The sequence below is a fragment of the Anser brachyrhynchus genome (genome assembly GCF_964034855.1).
Source record: "Anser brachyrhynchus genome assembly, chromosome: 1".
NCBI classification, from domain to species: domain Eukaryota; kingdom Metazoa; phylum Chordata; class Aves; order Anseriformes; family Anatidae; genus Anser; species Anser brachyrhynchus.
In genome coordinates this window covers 147227240-147247092 of record NC_137694.1, presented here as the reverse complement: position 1 = coordinate 147247092, position 19853 = coordinate 147227240, and the positions used below count along the sequence as shown (strand labels likewise).

Here is a 19853-nt window from a genome sequence, read left to right as displayed (position 1 = left end):
CCGTGCAGTGATGTTCTTTATGCAGCTCAGAATACAGTAATCCTCTTGTGCAAATCTGAGGAGATTCAGCAGAGGTGTTTGGTACCTGTTGACAGCTGTTACTTCTCCCCTTCCCCCCCCCCCCCCCCCTTTTTTTTTTCATTTCTGTTTTGACAAAAAAAAAAAGAGATTGATTTGGCTAGATGGCTGATATCAAGTCCTTAGATAGGGCAACCAAATATCTGACTTTTATCACTGAATTTTGCAGTCAATATAGGATGGGGGAAAAGCTAAAGCTGTGACCTACACATCACCAATGCTTGCTAGCAGGACAAGGAATTGTGGCAGTGGCATCAAGCCTACCTCTAAGACTTAGGTCTTCACTATTCAAACTGGTTGGATAGCACAGTTAAGATCCATAAACCTATGGCTGCTACTCTAACAGAAGTGCTGGTGCCAGTAGTTGTGTTCTTGGCACAGGATTGAAATGTCCCAGCCAACCTGCAATGAGATCCCCGAAGAAAAGGAAATCTAGCTTCGAAGTCTGCCAGACTGGGAGATGACCCAAGCTGATCAGAGTCAAACTTCTCCTTAATTATGTTAATAGTAGACAGGGGACAATCTGTTTTTTCCTGGCTTTCGTCCCGATGACTAGGACCACTACAAACATTTCCTATCTTTTCAATCTATTTTTATCTGGAGGAGGTTTCACAGAGCGTGCAGTATCTTGGGGAGGACAATACTCAAGTAAATCGAACCATGTGCCATGTTCCATGTAGGAAGCGGTTTTGATAAGCTTTCCAAATGCTGTTTTGATAGCTTCAAAAAACAATTTGACAATTTAACAATTTGATAGCTCCTGCTGTCTACCAGGGGCTCCATCTCATCATCTGAGAGGTGGAAGGAGCTACGAGGAGCCCAAAGTCCTGTCTGGTTGCAAGGGTCTATTTTGGTCTGTTTTGGTGGAGGTTACTCTGTACTGGGGCAGGCACCCTCTAACATCAGCTCAAGGAGCAGTACTTGTCTTTTTAACATCTGTGCTCATTGCTTTTGTCATTTCATGGCTGTGAGGTATTATGTTCACCTGGCACCAGACACTTTAGGGGACTGGCACTGCTGTAATCAAAGAGGAAAACACCTGAAACTCTCAGGGCAGTTTTATAGGGGAGAAGACAGGGATCTGCGAAAATATCACTAAAACGGGAGCAAAATATTAACTAACCCTTAAAGGAAAACTTTGGGGAAAGTTTCTGCCAGATCCTACAGCTCATTTGTGGAGAACTTGTGGAAATGGGCCACAAATAATCTCTCAAGGTACTGTCTCGTAGCATGTGGTTGTCGATCTACAGCATGGGCCCTCGTCTTGCCGTGGAAATGAAGAAATCCCCGCCAGCTTAAATGTCACCCAGAAGGAAATGAAATAGTGAAGTGTCAAAACACAGCAGGACAAAATCTTTCCCTTTGAGACAGACTGCTTCTGACCTGAGTTAACCACAGCTGCAGGGGTGGTGCTGGGCTCGTGTCTGAGGGACACGCTGGCAGGGGGAAGCGGTATCCTCAGCAGCTACACTGCATTGAAGTTTTGTGTCCTGCCCCATGGGAAAACACGCTAGTTACACATTAACGTGGTTTCTTCACTAGCGGCATGGGTCCCAGCTGAGGGACGAGCGCAGACAAATGATCACCAACTTGTGTTTCACCTTTCACAGGACCAGCGTTAAATGCTGCCTTAAGGTTTCTCAGAGCCTCATAGTATTGGGAAAGCCTCTGCTATTTCTTACATAGTGATCTTAGAAGCTAACGTGGGTAGTGGAGGCATAGCAAAAGGTGTGGTTAGACAGCACAGGTGCAATCTGTTTAGGGGAGTTGTCAAAAGCACCTGCTCTCCTCTTTCCCTTTGCTGTTGCCAACGTGCTTGACCTGACGCTGTTTTTCCCTGATCCACCTTCGTTAAGATTACAGAGCACCAGCATGGGGTCTGCTAAGCCTCTGGCTTGGGTGAAGTTAGGCAGTCACCTAGGACAGCAGGGAGAAATGAAAATGAGAAAAAGGAGAGGGGAAATGCAGGGGGAGGCTTTTATGTCCTGCCTCAGGTACTACATTCCCTCCTCCGTGCTGCTGGGATTAGCTAGTGTGCTCCAAAACCTTCTGGGGAAGCCGAATGACAAACAAGAACAGCACGTCTGTTACTCAAAGGCACTCAGCCTTAACATATACACGTGCAGGGGAAAACGTGGTGCCATAATCCGGCTTTGCGCATGCCAGATCCCAGGCCAGAGGTCATGGGGATCAGCCCGGGGCACACGATCCCGGTCCCACTGGAAAATAAAACTATAAAAAGAAACCTGTCGATACAACAAATTAGCCGTGAGAACTGGACTGGGTGTCAAAGCCTAAGTCAGCACTTCGCATTGTGTAGCTGCGAGATCTTTGATCGGTGAGCCCTGACGCTGTGTTTACTGCACCGTGAAACCGCGGGCGCAGGAGGGGAATGTCAGCAGCCACGCGGGGCCGGAGCACTCAGCTCCTCAGAAAACGTCTCTGAGGGACTTGGCCTGTGGAAAACCACAATTGCTGCTGGGCCTGGCAGCAGCCAGAGCTCCCAGCTCTACTGTAAGCGCTCACAGGAGAGGGTGACAGCTTGCCAAGTCCAGTATCTATGTGAGAAGCTGGGGAGAGGGAATGTGAGAAATTATCTTTCCATATTCTGATTGCATCTAATTTGGTGACTGACCATCTGTCTACTTTGTTTAGCTTCTTTTTAAATCCGTGGCATATGTGCTGGCTTCCAAAATCACTTCCAGATGTAAAATTCTTTCAGATAACAATCCCTTTTACTTTTTCACGTTAGATATTTAGGTGTACAGGGTATTGGAAAAGCGATTTTTTTTTACCATTACATTTCCCATAAACTTTTTTTTTAATTATTTTTAACTGTGCTAGGCCAGTCCTCACGTGTACGGAGCCACAGTGCCTACAGCACACACACTGATGTCCCATGTGCACAAATAATGGCCCCTTAAAACAGCAGAGGACAGAACCAGCTCCTGGGGTAGTGTCCTGGAGTCTATGGGGATGAACGTGAAAAGAGAAGGGACCCACATGAGGAAGATATCGGTGCTGTCCCCAGTGACCAGATTTTTTTTTGAACAGCTGCAGGGATTTGCCCTAGAGAGTCAGACTTTAACGGTGACAACAACTGAGTTCATGGAAAAATGTAAAGAAGCAAAACACTAAATCCACATGGAATGCCACGGCTCCGAATGTCTGAAGTTTGGCTCCTGTGGATTTCTGGACAACAAATTCTCAGCACTCCTTAACTGACAGTGAAAACGCTTTGAAGACAGCTCTGAAATGAATGCATTTCTAAAGAGGCTTCATCTCCACTCATGTCCTTTTATTTTCTGGCTCAGCTTTATAGAACATGCTGGAACCATCCTTTCTTTACAACTCATCATAAGCGGTATCTTCTGCCTGCTGGCATTCAGCTCATGATTGAGATGAAGGATCACAAATATTTCCATTTCTTTAATCAGAAAGTTAAGAATCTCTGTGTTAAATTACCAGTAATGAAAAGTCTTCTCTGAAACCAGGCATTGGTTGTTCAAGTTACCTGGAAGTAGGATAGCAAAGATAATAGATATCTTGAATTGTAGATAGTTCAGAAAAAGATGAAAGAAAAAAAAAAAGATTTTGATTTGCATTGAAACAGAAACCATTGAAATCTGTGAAATCAAAAGGTTTGAGAAAAATAATTTGAGGATAAATTAAATACTTGGTTTGATCTTAAATGCATCATTTTTCTACTTTGAGCACTTTTATTCACATTTAAGTTACTAGAAAGTAAACTTCGAGGAAACATTGAAACAGAAAGCTGAAAAGAAATGCATTTCATTTTCAAAAAAGTGGAACTGACACAAGTAATTTCTTTCAAAAAGATTTTTTTTTTTTGACCAGACAATTAAAACCCAATCTCAAGTCACAAAACGTTATGGCATTACTGAAGCTTCTTGCGCTAGTAAAAGAAGTATCTCTGAGAAATAATTCCCTCATCTGCACATGTAAGTTGCTTTCCAGGCAGGAACAAGAAGAGAAAGGACAGGGGGAGGATGCAAATAGCCATAAGGAGACAGTGCTTGCAGGTCCTTCTGGCCATCTCCTCCAGTGAAGGTCCCGAGGGGCCCCAGCCCTGGTTTGCTGGCAGGACTCTCAGAGCAAATGAATCTGCCTGGGGCTCCCAGCCTACACTGTGCACAGATGGAGGCATCCTGAGCCGGTGGAAAAATACCAAAACCTTTTGTTCTGAAACGACTTCAATCTGCTGAGGAAGTGACCTCCATATGGCTGTTAAAGTGAGGAGAAATCCTTAATGACAGTATAACCCATTTAGCGTTCCCATACCTACGGATTTAAGGAGCAGCCATTAGAGCACGCTTTTTGGAGGATCCTCTTTCTGTCTGTCAGTGGCTCCTGACACAGCCTTGATTCAGGGCAAACTCCAGAGAGCAGGAGCCCCATCCTGTGCACCGCATCCCTCTGGGCCAGCACGTGGAGCACCAGCCACTGCACCAGCAGCAGAGGGGCTGGGGATCTCGAGCCAGTGCTCTGGACGCTTCTGGTAGGATGCCACGTCACCGTGATGGTATTGCAGCCTGGGTACAGCTCTGATGCTCACCCTTCAGCCTCATCCCAAATTTCAGGACCACTTCGTGTTTGATTTTCAATCCATCCTTCAGCTTGCTTCTGCTTTGTAGGTAACTGATCTTCCTGAAAGTTGAATTTGCTGGCTTTGCAAGGCTGCTGTCAAACAGCTCTTTGCTTCTGCTAATGTAGAGGAGGGACAAGAAATTTCTGCCAAAAATATGAGTGAGATTCCTACTCTTAAGGGCAGGATATCTCAGCTCTAAAACCTTATCTGCACATGAACTCTACTGCCTTGTAGTGGGATAGTACAATCAAGGAAGGTGTGACCATGAAGGTGTGTGTGGAATAAATGAACCAGTAAGAATAAAGCCTCAGCCCCGTACGTAATTCAGTAGAAACTTTCCAACCTGAGTGTTTTGGCAGTGCGTCATTACTTGGAAGGGCATATGACTGCAGTGTGGTGTTTATTTGCTCGCCAGATATACTATGTCCTCTGTGGATGAAAAAAAAAAAAGTATTTTGGCATCAGACAAAGAAAATAAACGATAACTTTAGAGCAAGGCTATTAAGCACAGCGATCTTTCTGGTGGCAATCACACCAAGCAGTAGGAGGCTAGTATTCAGCAAAACTGCTCTGCTGGCACAGCAGGTTCAGGCTAGCAAGGCTCCATTGTCATTTAAAAGCAGGCATATTTAAGGGGTTAGGATGTCTTCCTTCCACTTTGTTCTGATTTGGCGGACCTCCTTGTTCTTATTGCTCTTTGAGCACACTTAAGGGACCAACCCGTTCGTTTCCATGTTCAGAAACACAATCGTATTTTCATCAGGTCACTCTTCCGTGAGCTGCAGTTCGCTGAGTGCTGCACTGGAAGCACTTGGTGGCCTCAGGAGAGGCAATCTGTGAGTTGGGCAGCAGGAGAGAGGAGTCCTGACGAGCAGAAAAGGCTGGGCTAGATGGAAACTGCATCAGCATAAGTCAGATGCAAATATTAGGCACAGAAATTGTACTTGCAAAATATGCCTGTGTGAATTCTGGCATTGAGGAAACTCTGGAAGCCACAAAGGAGATAACTGCCTTTAGCCGGGCAGAGCAGTAAAAGAGGTTTAAAATAACTACACCACCTGGTGCTTTGGATGTACCAAGAACAATTGCAAACATAAGAGTTTGCACAGCTACACGGTACATCTGAAGAGCATCAGTGGTTTGTTGCTCCCAGAAGGGGCTGTCCAGATGTTCTCCGTCAATCCAAACCTTACCGTGCCAGCCCTGCTTGCAGCCACATGGCTTTGTCCCTGCCCTTGAACCATCTCCAGCTCTCGGACTAGAACTGATGAGCCAGTTCTCACGTGGAAGAAGCCGCTTACATTTTTTTTTATTTTTTTGGCAGGGTTACATTTCGGCCAGCACAGCAATTTCAGCTGGCTCTTCTTTCCACCCGATGAGCACCGGAGCCAGTGCTCGGAAGAGCTGGAGGGCTCCCCACCGGGCGTGAGGGCTGGTGGAGGCTGGCACCTCCTCACATAGTGGCCAGGAGCACGTAGGTTGTCATATGGCTGCAGGTGGGACCTGCAGGATCCTGTTTAATCCTGTAACTCAAAGGGGTCCATTCCCTGCTTATAATAAGGGTCCATAATTTTTCTGCAGGATTCCCAATCCTTCATCGTCTTTTTCTCCACGTACAGCTTCTGAGTTTCGAGAGAAAAACGGCTCATTGGGGGGCACAGAGTATGTACCCCTTTAACTTAGAAGTGTAGGTGTTGAGCAGTGGGCAGGCATACTGTAAACAGCATTAGAAAAATTACACCTACACCTTTGGACCGAGAATTACTCACAAATGGTCTGCCTTTTTCTCCCCTCCCTGTTCCTGTGAATCTACACTGTCATTGTTTCTCATGATGTCACCAAACCAGCCTCAAATACAAACTTGGTCTCTTCCACAGAAGCTCAAAAAGATAAATAACATGAAAACAGTTGAAAATCTCATTCAGAGGCCACCATGTCAGTACAGGTTGCTGCTGGCACACTGCATTTTTTTCTGAAAAAAAAAAAAGTGTTGGTTTTTTTTCAAGTAACACAGCTTGTATCCTGGAACACTACAAATGCCTGTTGCATTTCCTGCCTTTTGTGCTGCTGTGCCAGCTGAACGCTTGCTGCTGCTCAGCCGTGCTGTAACTGAGGCTCTGAGGTCTTTGCATGGGAAGGGACTTTCTGGAGTCTAAGCAAAACTTGCACAGAGAACAGCCTAAAACTGCAAATGTGTATACGAAATCTAGATTCTGTAGAAATGACAAATTTGGGACTTCTAGAACAGTAAAGGAGATTTAGCTGCATACCTTTCATGAAATAGTATGAGGAAATCCCCATGTTTTCCTTGGAAAATTTTAATATAAACTATTTAATTGTAGACAACAGTCTTGTTGAGCAGCACTGTAGCTCTGATCCTTTTTAAATACCAAATTAATTAGAAAAGAATGAAGGAAAAGAACTACAGATAAACTGTTACACATATAAAATTGCTCAAGAATGGAATGCTTTCCATGGTGATTAAAAAATAAATAAATAATCAAATTCTTAAATTCAAACCAGCATTTAGGGGATATGACAATCTAGAAACCTTGGCAGGATAAGGAGCTCTGACTGATTACTGTTGTTATTCATATTCTGGTAAAGCAGGAGCCAGTTGTGCAAGAGTCTTTCCAAACAATTTAAAAGGGAGCTTTTTGAGTACCTGTACTTAGTTCTTTTATTGCTCTCTTACACTTCACACCACTTCTGGTTTCATATTTTTTTTCCTGTCGAAACCACAAACATTTGCTAAGGAAGACGTGGTTCGCTCAACTCACATTTTCACTGTTTTCTTTCTGCCCATTGTTTCTTTTAAATCTCACGTGTGGAGGTTAGCTCCACGGATTCAGAGCCTCAGGTTCCCATTCTTTGACAATCCCTCTTGGGAGAACTGGAGCTTGACGTAACACTTGGACTAAAAACTGTGGAGGAGTCTGATTTCTGCTCAGTCATCTTTTCTGTTTTTCGGTCAGTGTTCCTTTCTCGCAATCGTTTCCCAATGACCAAATTACACCCCAAAATGAGGTGAATGAACAAATCTGTAGAGTTCCTAGGAGAAGAGGAAAGATGAGCAGATTTGAAAAGAGATCTGATGAGAATGACTGCACAAATAGAAACAGAGAGTGACTTCTGTCTAGCCATATAGAACCCACTGCCCTGTTCCCCCCAAAATAAAAGACTCCATATCTTCACACATGGTCTTCACAATACATTTTGGGGAGAACAAGTAAGAAACCTGTGCCCTTTGTGTCTTTTGGTATCTATTCATTTCCCACCATCCAAGTCAAAAGGTGCTTTGATAACATCCCTGCCTGGCTGCTCTAGGCCCTGAGGTGGAGTTAAACTGCCCAAGCACTGAAGTCCTCGTTCTGACCCGAATTTATTTCAAATTATTTTTTATTTGCAGTGGAGGCTTGGCTTCCAGTGGGGTTGGCAGGCTAAAGGGCCTCACCCTGCACAAGCAGATGATCCTGTATCAGAGGCTGTGTGAGCATGCATTTGGGAGTAGGGTGGGTATGGGACAAGTGCAATCGGTGTCTTTCCTGTGTAGGCCCAGGTGGGCCTGCACAGGTGCATCGAACCACAGCATCAGCCAAAAATTTCATATAAAACCACCCACAGGTGCTGTTTTCTCCTTTAGAGCTTTTTGGATGGCTGGGGTCCCAAAACATCAAACTTCCTTCGTGAGTATTTTCATGTTTCCACATCAGCTAGGGTACTTTCAATTCTTTGATAGCGGCTCTTAAGCCTGGAGGCATGGGGTGCTCTGCAGCAGTCTGCGGGGAAGCAGCTGGTTACTCACACAGGGGTACGGTGCTCATAAGTTCATATGGCTCTTCTGAAGTTACGTCTGGCTCAATTTGCAGCTATCAGAACATAATGCAAGAAATGGATCGATTACTGAGTACTTTCTTGAAGCTATTCTTTAATTTGTGGACTAGGAACTGATCTGCTACGTCATAATTTGAAGCAACGTAGTTTGTGGTGTGTAAATGATGCAAATGATGGAGAACTCTGGTGCTCTATTGAGTAATCACCTTAAAGATTTGTATTGGGTTAAAATAACTTATTCTCAGAAGTCCCTATTTCCTCCTTTCACTATAAAATGATTAAAAAGAGTATCCGATAGAGGCATTTACCTTCTTGATAACTGTATTAGTTGCATAGATCCTGCCCAATCAGGTTGGTAATGCTGCTGCTAATAAAATATGAGTTAGCAAACGCGTGCCAACAGCAAATGTATTCCTGCACTTGACACAAAGAAAATGTGGCTAAGGTTAATCATAAGGAAGTTCTAATTAATCATAGCTCTGGATGTGAACTAGAAGCAAAATATATAAATTAGAGTAATACAGGGCAATTCTCAGCCAGAAAAACCCCCAAATTTACTATTATCTCCCTGTGAAACTGCAATTTGTAATTTGCACTGTAATTCCATCAGCTGTCTTTTCTGCTTCTGTGCACAATCAGATATATCATCACTGTGTCATTAAAGAAACAATTATTCTAACAACAGAACTAATAAATCCCTTCTGTTAGAGGCAGGATTTAGCCAGCAAACACAAATAGACCTTTCACATCAATACTGGCTAGGATGAACAGCGACATTTAATGTCACCCACTCATTCATGAATTGCCACATTGTCATCGTAAGCCACAGGGTGGAGGGGGGGAAGGCAGGAGACGACTGTAGCAAATGCAAAGTGATTCACGGGAGTGAAGAAACCGAGACTATTTAAAGATGTTACTCAAAAACGCTAAAATTAGCAAACATTTGAATCCCATGTGAATTCCGCATATAAGATTCTAGGATTGAATATCTAATGAGAATTTGATTCAACAGCTTACTTCTTTTCTAAGTACAAGTTACATTTCCTAGTTGTTCACACCCTTCCTGTGTTAACTGAGACAACCTGCACGCTTGTGTGCCTCTCATTTCCTCAGGCTTATAACATTCGGTGGGATATATTTTACTGCAGTATTTCACATCCTTAAGTGTGAAGTGAAAGCAATTCAGTAGTGCCTGGGGAGAATCTGGAGATGCTGGGTATCGGTAGGGTAACACCGATGTTATGATGAAACACAGGAACCCAAGGATACCAGAACAGTTGGCACTTTCCTTCTCACATTACCCAAATCAAAAAGCAGCAAGGCTAGTGAGATCCTAGGGTGATATGTGGTTGAAATTATGCTACAAAATTGGACTAAATTTCAATAGTGAGTGAGTGTAAGTAAAGCAAAAGTCAAAACATCCAACATCCCTACCCTGTGGCCATGACTACTGTTCTATAACACATAGAAAACAGATGAGGAAAAACATAATGAGCTATCACCAGACTAGGCCAAAAGCTTCTTCTGTCCTGCATCACTTGCAGTGGCAGTGTTGGTGGCAGAACACAGGTGCCTGAGCCTTTCTTGCCGCAGTGCTGCTCCATCTCAGCATCTCTTCCTTTTCCCTTGTGGCTTGTCAAGGGATCCTTGCGATGATCTCACAGCAACTACGGGATCTTCATGAAAACAAAAATACTAGGAGGGTGTGAAACAATGAGCTGATCTCAGTGTCCTCATTTCTGTTTGTACAGGTAGACCATCGGGTGGAAACTTTTGTGTGCCTCCTGAGACCTCCTAACTAGCCTGAAACACAGGTATTCATTCCCCCCTTTCTCAAAATTGCCAGTACCCCTTTCTTCACTGTAATTTTGAAGCACTTTTAATGCCATCCTAGTTCCATGCTGGCGATGAGGTACAGCGCCAACAGAAAAACTGAATGAAAATGAAAATGATAGGTAAATGTATCCAAGCATAAGCAAAACTGACAGGTGACCCAAACAATTATGGTGAGTTGTTATAAAAGCCCCATCAGATGTGAACATACACGCTATTAACGATAACAACAAAGTTAATGAGGAACTTTCAGGGTGTGCTTTCTAGAAGCTCATTGTAGAAGGGAAAAATGGGGACTGACAGATCATTTACCGTTCCTACTTCTCCTATTTTGGAAACAGGAGCAAATTCAAACAGCATCTCCTTTATTTTCCTCATCCTTTCTAGAAGAAACATGATGTCAAGTTTTCAACACCTATATTTTTTTTCCCTGAATTGTTTTTTAAATGCTAGTGTAGGTACACACAAAATAGACTTTTCCATAGCACTCATTACTGGGGCAGCTAAGTGTCAAGCCTGGGATCTAAGTGCAAGCTGTCAGTGAAGGACTTGTCACCAGTCTTGCAGTCATACTCTGAAAATGCACTGTTGATTTTCACGTATATTCTTTGACCAAACTGGGCTTAAGTTCCTTCCTTCAAATATTAAACCAGTTTAGGCTGAATTCAGCTGTGTTGTTTAAATTAGGTTTTAAGAATGTTCGTTTGGAGATTTAGGCTAATGACATCCCCTTCATGCTATCTGAAATTTCATTAATTCCAAATGTGCTAGAAGATTTGTTAAAGGGTTGACTGACTGGCTCCCAGGAGAGTCATAGTAAGGCGTGAGGGGAAAAGCAGCAAAACATCTAGCCAAAAGTGGTATGGCTTTTCTTTTTTTGTATGTATATATAGATATTTGATCTATTTTGCATATTTGATCCCTGTTTGAGTAGGCTACAGAGATTCTAGGGTCAGGAGCCCTATCTTCTCTTGTGTTTGGACAGTACCTGTTATTGTGAGATACCAGTTGTGATTTGGCAATACTACTCTAGAACCAGTAGTAGCAATGTTATCAACAGAAGTTTTGACAGCCTAATACGCTTCCTCTGCTCCCAGTCAATCAGATTCCACTCCCTTAGCATCACTTCCTTGTCTTTTCACTCCACCTCAAATCAAGAGAGTAGGTGAGATGTTCACAAGGCCATAAAGGACCATAAAAAGTCATGGTGACATTAACAACTCCATGCCTTTTGGTATCAATTCCTTTTTAAAAAGATCACTGGGGAAAAAAAGAAATCCCATCTCCAAAGTCTTCCTGCCACTTGTTTCAGCCAAGGGAAGGCGATATACTTTAAAAATATAACAGCCCTATTTTCTGAGTAGGTAATTCATCGTTACTGACCCATGAAAGCCAGGGGTGCTTCCTATAGAGGTCAGTGGCATCTAAACCTGGCACAGGAAAAGGACCCCTGAAGAACGCTATTGTGGAATGGGGAACACTAAAATCATTCAGGGATTAAAAAAGAAGCTGTTGCCCTGTACTGCTTAGTCACTGTGTGTGCTGGCATGCTTGAAACGCGTTACTTTTTTTTTCCCCTTCTTCTTTACCTCAGGCGTTCGGTTTGAAGGGTGTGTAGGGAAGTGAACTTTCAGAATGATGAGTCATCTTTAAAGTCACAGTCTTCTATTTTTAACAGGAGTTGAGGCAAAGCTTTCCAAAATTTGAATTCATCTAGACAGCTATCAAAAGGTATCCTGTCTGCACAGGAGGATGGGGTGGGCACTCAGGCTAAGCAGAACTCCCACTTTAGGACCCATCATAAAATATACTAGTTTTAACACGGCTAATTGTATTGCCAGTGGATATCCTGTGAGATGGCTGCGGGAACTTGGAGCAGCCTTTAGGAGGTGAGAAAATCCCAGGTTAAAAAAGAAAAGCCTAATACATCCATTTCCAGCCATTTGTTCACATGCAAGTGTAATACCTGTGTAAATGTCAGAGGCAGATGACGTGATGTAGCATCTCTGCTTCCATCCCCGTCAAGGGAAGTACTTCTAGCAGCTTCAGAAGCCTTGAAATTCGCCACTGCCACAACCCACGTCGTGCAGCTGCGATGCCTGCAGTCTGTTCCACCCAGCCCATCTGCCACAGAAAGGGAAACTTCAAGAGGCAGAAGTGTGAGAATGGTAGCTAACGGTCCTGCTGTAGGAGGCAGCTGAACCAGCAGGACTTCGCTGCAACCCTTTAATTATAAGCTCCCAAGTTAACACAGTTACTTCTGTAAGATGTACCTGTGGTAACATGGTATGTGATAGGTAAAAAGGCAAATAAATAGAAAATATAAATGCTGTTATTTATTCAAGTGTTACAAACATTTTCTGGAATTTTGAGGTTTTATTATTTCAAACAAGTTTATGTTCAGCGAACAGAAGACATCTTTTTAACCTACATCATTCGTTTTGTTGTTCTGCAATCAAAGTAACAACATGGACAGCACGTCCTTAATATGAACTGTCTCACGGGATCTCTGTGCCCCAACAAATACTGCTGATATCCTTTATCTCTTTCCTAAAAGAAAACAAATAAAAGCCACAAACCAAAACAAAACCCACATCCCAAAAAACCTCCACCCAAGAACAACCATCCCTCCAGCTTCAAGAAGAGGAATCCACTGCTCCTGCCCACTCTACCACCAATTTCTCAGGTGCTCTGGGGAATTACAGAGTGAAGTAACCAGTAGAGCTCAAGAGACACCTAGCAAAAGTGAAAGGCCTCTAGCTCCAGGGGAAAACTACCGAGGAAATTCCCAGTCTTTCATCTACATGTAAGACCAGGTCTAGAAACAACCCAGCCAACTGAATTATTATGGTTGTTAGAGACATTTAAGTTTCCAAACTTACTTTTCATGGACAAGACTTGGTAAGTGTGCATACTAAAGGCTGTCTGCTTTGGACTGACAGCAACAGCCTCAATGATTTACCGCCATTGACGCAGATACATGCAGAGACCCAGCTTTGTTGACTAGCGCTGCTGCTTGACATTGCTACTATAGGTTCATAAAATGCCTTTTAATGAAACAAAGTTTTGTTAAAATAGACAAAAGTTGTATTAAAAACAAACAAAACCTGGTAGCTTGGCTCAGTTTTTCCAGTAATGTGCATAATTAGGACACATCAGCACTGATTTTGGCTAAACTGAAGAGTGATACAAGATAAATTCTGGAATAGCTGCAAAAGGAGAAGATAAGATGTTTCACTGTAACAACTCCGAAAATGCAAAGTCATGTTCCAGTTTTCTCCTCAAACTGTTAATAATTTAACCCAAATGGAACAGCTAGCAGCTCTCCCAAACCCTAATATTAATCTATGACTTCTTCCTCCCCCACTTAACACTCAGGGACATAAAAAAAATAGCAATATATACTTTTTTCCCCCCTCAACTTGAGGGAAAAAACAACCAACCAACCAAGCACCAAAATGCATAACCAAACTTCTTTTTTTTCTGGATGAAGTCTCCAAAGTTTGTTCTAATGTCTTCAGGCTCATGCATTCCATATAGCTTGGGCCACTCGAGGCACAGTAAGTCAGGACTGCAGGCCCCTTACTCTTCCTTTCTACTCAATGGAAAAGGAAGATAACAATGCAATACTGAAGGGCTTCTCTCCCAGTGAGAAATCTAAAGCGGGACCAATCTGATGTACAGAGACTCAACAGCTGTAGCTACGCTTGACAGAAGAGTTGTTTGTACTTCTTGCAAACAGTACTAGCTACGCTAGGAAATAACGGTAAGAGGACCAACAAAAATACTTAACATGAGACATTAATTTACATTTGAGCTCTCAGCAAGTCGTCTCTCCCAAGCATTACTCTGTAACACAAGGGATATATGTTTATTAGAGAGCTTTCTGACCAACTAGTCAAGCCATTGCATGACCAGCAAAGCTCACGTCCTTGCTCTGTCCCCACAACCTCGGCTGCTTCCCGCATGCCCCCATTCTCCCCTGAGCTCCCGAGAACACTTCCCCTCCGTCTTCCTCTCACTCTTGTCTCCAAACCACTGATCTGGGGTTGCCCGGCTTGGAGCTGCTCGCATCCTCATCAACCTATAATCCTCAGCAACAGCGGAGCCTTTTTTCAGTCTGACCATACATTTGGACGGCTCTCAAAGGATTTACTGGCAGCATGAGGTCCACCAGTCTTAAAATACGTTTTAATAAGGCAGCAAGTTCAAAGGATATTTAGGTATACCAAAATCCGTACAGCACTGCAGTGATACTTCCCTACAGAGAAGCTGCTGGTTGTAGTTCAGACATTACAAAAAGCCTTAATCCTAAACCTTTTTTAATCAGGTATTGACCTTTACATAGTGGCAAAAACTAGTATTAAGTCTTCTCAGAGTCAGAGATTTTTAATTGCACAGAAATAAGGTCAGGGCGCTATTTTAAGTCAAGCAACGCCACTCTCCCAGGCCCTTATTTAGACATACTTCTCTACAGAAACCCTGTTGTGTCTTCATTTACTTTGACAGGAATTATAGGAGAGCAACTGCTAAGGAGAAACATTACTGCCTTTCAGGCAACTCCACTATCTTTTTCCTGTCTTCTTCTTTCTGTAGTGTTAGCCAATATCAGACATCTTTATGATAGAAGAAAATCCAAAACAATGCATATCTTTACCAGCCAACATGCAAGCAGCCCCTAAGTACGTAGCATACAAAAGCAGATCCAAGCATGAACAATTCATGGGCTCTTTTTATTTCAGTAAAACTAAAATTTACAGATTCTTAACTCATAACCATTGAGAAAGACACCCATAAAAAGCTGTATTAATAAAAACTGACGGGCTTCCAGGCCTCTAAAATATTTCAAGCGTAAGATACAATAAAAGATATCAACTGTTTACATTACAGTCTTGCTGCCTTACACACTATCACAGAAAGTAAACAAACACATTCAGGAACTTCAAGTGTACTATTAAAAAGACACCAGTAAGTGCTCCAGTTTTCTGTACCATACAACTTTATTTCAAATTCACATCTTTCTAGGCAGTGTATCCAAAAATATTTGACTAAAGAGTACCTTTAGACCTATACCTATATTCTTAAACGGGGCATCAAGTCTTTCCTATCTCCAAACGAAAACTTCAGTTTTAGCTCATGTTATAAAAAGTAACTGTGTGGAATGTGACAAGTCATAATGTGAAATCAAAGTGCTTTAGTCCCATAGCGCAAATATACACTAGTGGTTATACAGCCATTTGTCAAAAATATCTCTAACACCAACAGTACCATTTTTTTTAGGGTTTGGACTTGGTGTCATAGCACCCCACCTTGCGAAGACCTTTGGACCATTTAAAGTGAAGTCTCACTAGTTGATGAGACCATATGAGTGGACCAACAGTTTCACTTTGACAGTTCAAACAATGAGTTACAATGATGTGTCTTTTTACCATTTGCCAAATTCTCTTAGTAATTACCAAGTTCTACTGTATTACGCAAGATAAAACTACGTTCCAGGTAGTCTTTTAAAATCCAAAGGGTTTTATATTCCAAATCCCAAGGCGTGGAAGTCCTCGACTCATTTCCCCAAACCCCAACAGCTATCTAAGTCTCAGTAATTCTGTGCAATTCTTTGCTATCTGCATATGAAGAGATAAACACTTGAACCAACAGTTCACATGAAAGGATTATAAACTCTAAAAGCAGAAAGTTACCGTAATAAGATTTGGAAGTAGTTGAATGGAATGTGCTCAATTCAGAGACGCCACGTTGAAGAGGACTCATGTCCAATTGAAAACCTTTTTGCAGAAGCCTAGAAAGCTATTTATCTTCTGTAGTGAAAGAAGTTTAAAATTTAAGTGTTTAATTCTCCTCTCTGTTACAGAAGAATTAGCTCTGAAGAATAATACCTATGACTTTTTTTTCCCCTTTCAGACACCCAATTGTTCTATGAGTTGACAGCTTAAACAGGAAGGGCTGCGGAAAAATTTTTGGTCCTGTCCCACAGATATAAAGACCAAGTGCTTTGCAAAACTGACTATATCCATCATATTTGTAGCAACCAACCTAAAATGAAGGCACATGAAATCTATATTATAGCTATAATTTATAAACTAAAGCTGAACCTCTGTATAATTTTTAGTCTTTTTGCATGAAAGTAATGACCAGCACCTCTCCAGATTCAGTTTTTGTTCCATGTAACTTTTCCCAGAAACAGTTAAGTGTTGCTTGCATGCCTATCAAATACTGTCATTTATTAGGTTTTGACACAAAGTGCAGATACTGGTAATCCATGTACATGGGAAGCCTGAAACTGATGAATTGCTACCACTCCCTTCCTCTGTCTCTAAAATAAAGTAAACCACCAGCAACAGCTACAGACAGCTGTTACCTTCAAAGTGCACAACTCCCAGCAGCAGTTTCCCTGTGAAGTGTTCTAGAGGTTGTGGCACGCACTTAATCAGTGTCTCAGATTTGGACTGTAACAAGTCAAAGTCTACCTACTTTCCATTCCTTACCTGACAGACACGCACAAACATTCTGAGGAAGCCAACCTGAAACATGCTCTGACAAGCGTTGCCTTGAAATTGGCAGTACCTTAACATCTAAGCACAGGTGACTTCTACCTTGAGCAGCATTCAGGATTCAGGGTCAGCTCAATACCTCATTCTTAAGGAGCGCCTCCTAGATTTCACTGGAATTGCTACCTTTAAAGCAGAGAAACAAAATTCAAGGTTTCGGAAAGCTTTAGCAGACAGACACGATGTTCAAAGCCTTAGTTATTACTTCTCTAGAAATGCAAGTTTAAAAGAACTCAAACACCATTGCTGCCACTTAACTAAAATATGTCATTATTTGGCTTTTAATGAGCATTGTAAGTGGGGATAAAGCTTCAGAGTTCTGGTTATTCACCTTATACCCCTTCTCCCCCTTTTTCTCCCTACCTTCTATTTTTCCACAAAGTAAGTTGAAGGGATTGGCACCTAAGTTTCTAGCAAACACAGACCTGTACCTATTACATTACGGGACCACATCAGCTTCAGGAAGATTGCATGCAATGGTGTCTGTGCTTTTTTCTAACAGAAAATGAGTTTCACATGTAACACATACAACACAATTTTCTGATTTTAAATGCAGTCAGTTACACAAACATTAACAAGACTTGACCAGACTGAATAAACGGAACTGCGCTAGGTCTGGCACTTGAGAATTCACAGTGATTAAAACAAAACTGCTTTGCCTAAGACAAAACATGAGATACCAACTATATAAAAGACTCTTCGCTCATGTTATTTTCTATCAGTATTACAACAGTGATGAGCAAGTTCAGTAGTACCTCAGGCAGCAGAGACCTCAGCACATGGTTAACTTTGTTCATTGCTTGCAGTGTAATGTTTTTTTTTTTTTCCTTTGATATTCACAATGTTAAATCAGGCAATTCTCAGCGCACAAAGTTAACACAGGCTCAGGTCTTTGCTGGACTGAAACTTGGATTCTGACAGGAAACTTATCTACGGTCTCACTTCAGGTATCCAAGTCTGTGCTGTGCCAGGTGGTATTGCTGTTAAAAAGAAACTTAAAATATACTTGCGTATTACTGAGGTGGTGTTCTTACACAGCAAGTTGTAGAGAGTTTATAGTACCAGCTGATAATATAAGAGTAGAGCATTTGCATTTTTCTTTCCCCCGGTCAACTCGCTAATCCTAGATTTACAGACACAGGTTTCTGATCCAGAAGTCTGCCTTTAGAGAGAAAGGAGCACAGCTTTCAGACACCCCAGCGTTTCTCAACGCACCCGACTGCCTCTCGTTTCAGCACCGAGGGCCCAGTCGAGGCAGCTGCCTCCTTGGCAGCCACCCGAGCCCTGCCGGCCCGCCGCACTGAGGGTTAAAGCAAGATGCTCGGGACCCATCTCCGCAGAGCACACGAGTCCAGAGGAGCCCTCGCCTGCAGCTGCCTCCCCTTCCACGCTACACCCCGGGGCGCGCTGGTCCGTGCGCCCACCTCCCCGACCTCCTGCTCCCCGGCCCTATCCAAAGACGTTGGACTTCGGCCTGAGCTTGAACGACGCTTTCAGGGATTTCTCCTCGTGCTCTTCCTCCTCGGTGTCACCGCGGAAGGAGGGCGTGTTGTGGATGATCTGAGTCCTGAAGCGGATCTTATTAAGCCGGGGCTTCATCCGCCCGCTGCCGGAGGCTTTCCTGGTCATCTCCTTGCCCTTGCCTGGCACCGCTGCCCCGTCGGTGCCCTCGGCTTCCTCCCCGGCGCTGTGGTGATGGTGGTGGTGGGAGAGCCGGTAGCTCATGAGGTTGGAGGGCAACACCTTGGAGAGCCTCCAGCGCCCGCTCCCGTTGCCGGCAGCCCCTTCGTCCTCCTCTTCCTCCTCCTCGTCCAGTGCCCCCACGAGGCTCCGCATGTCCCCGGAGGTGCCCTGCTGCAGGTACTGCGCGGCCTTGCGCCCGCTGTAGTCGCGGATGTCCACGTCGGCGTCGTAGGCGCCCACCAGGAGCTTCACCACCTCGGTGTGGCCGTGCATGGCGGCGATGTGCAGCGCCGTGTGCCCGCCGCTGGTGCGGGCGTTGATGTCCACGGGCAGCCGGTGCCTCTGGGCGAAGTTGACCAGGGTGGCCAGCAGCTCCTGCCGCCCGTGCTTGGCCGCCCAGTGCAGCGCCGTGAAGCCGGTGATGAAGTCCCTCTTGCAGCACAGCGCCGGCTCGCAGCTCAGCAGCCCCTCCAGGCTCTCCCACCGCCCGTCCGAGGCCGACAGCATCCACGCGTGCTCCAGCGGGTCCAGCGCCACGGACCCCGCCGCGCTCCCCTCCTCCTCGGCCGACGACGAGGCCACCGAGCCGCTGTCCGAGTCGCGGCCGCGGGCTGCGGCGGGCAGGGCGCCGCGCTTCAGCTGGGGCGAGCCGCCCCGCGGCGCCTCCCGCAGGCTCCTGCGGCCCCCCGGGGAGCCCCCCGCCGCCCCGGGGGAGCCCCCCGCCGCCTCCTCCTCCTCCCCCTCATCCCCCCTCGCCGGTGCAGGAGCAGCGGCAGGAGGAGGAGGAGGAGGAGGCGGCGGCGGCTGCCCGGCGCCTGCCCGCGGGGAGGGCGGCGGGCTCTGCCGGCCGGAGCCGCCCTCGGGGGGCTGCGGCTCGCAGAAGCGGCGGCGGAGGTGCACGTACTTGACGCCGGTGCCGGGCTCCGGTCGGACGGTGGCCACGGCGTTGACCAGTTCCTTGAAGCGCTGCCGGGCGGCGGCGCGGTGGCCGGGCTCGGCGGGGCTGAGCCAGCCGCCGAAATGCTCCAGCAGCTCCGCGTTGCGCGCCCGCCCGCCCCGCTCCCGCAGGAACCGCACCACCGCCTCCTGGCGCAGCTCGCCGGGCTCCGCCATCTCACCGCCGCCCCACCGCCATCCTTCTCCTCTTTCTCCTTCTCCTCCCGCTGCTGCTGCTGCTGAGGGCGCGGCGGAGCCCCGGCGGCCCGAGCCCCTCCTCCGGCCGGGAGGGACCGGGGCGGGCTCCCCCACGGAGCCGC

The 19853-nt window shown here is 45.0% G+C and overlaps 1 protein-coding gene across 1 annotated transcript; it reads right to left on the bottom strand.

Annotated features, from left to right (window-relative positions):
* Positions 1 to 15068: 15068 nt before the first annotated feature.
* Positions 15069 to 19839, bottom strand: SOWAHC (sosondowah ankyrin repeat domain family member C). The gene has a single exon (XM_080583473.1). The coding sequence runs from the start codon at positions 19708 to 19710 to the stop codon at positions 18364 to 18366; it is 1347 nt and encodes a 448-aa protein (XP_080439599.1). The 5' UTR covers positions 19711 to 19839; the 3' UTR covers positions 15069 to 18363.
* Between the last annotated feature and the right edge of the window lie 14 nt (positions 19840 to 19853).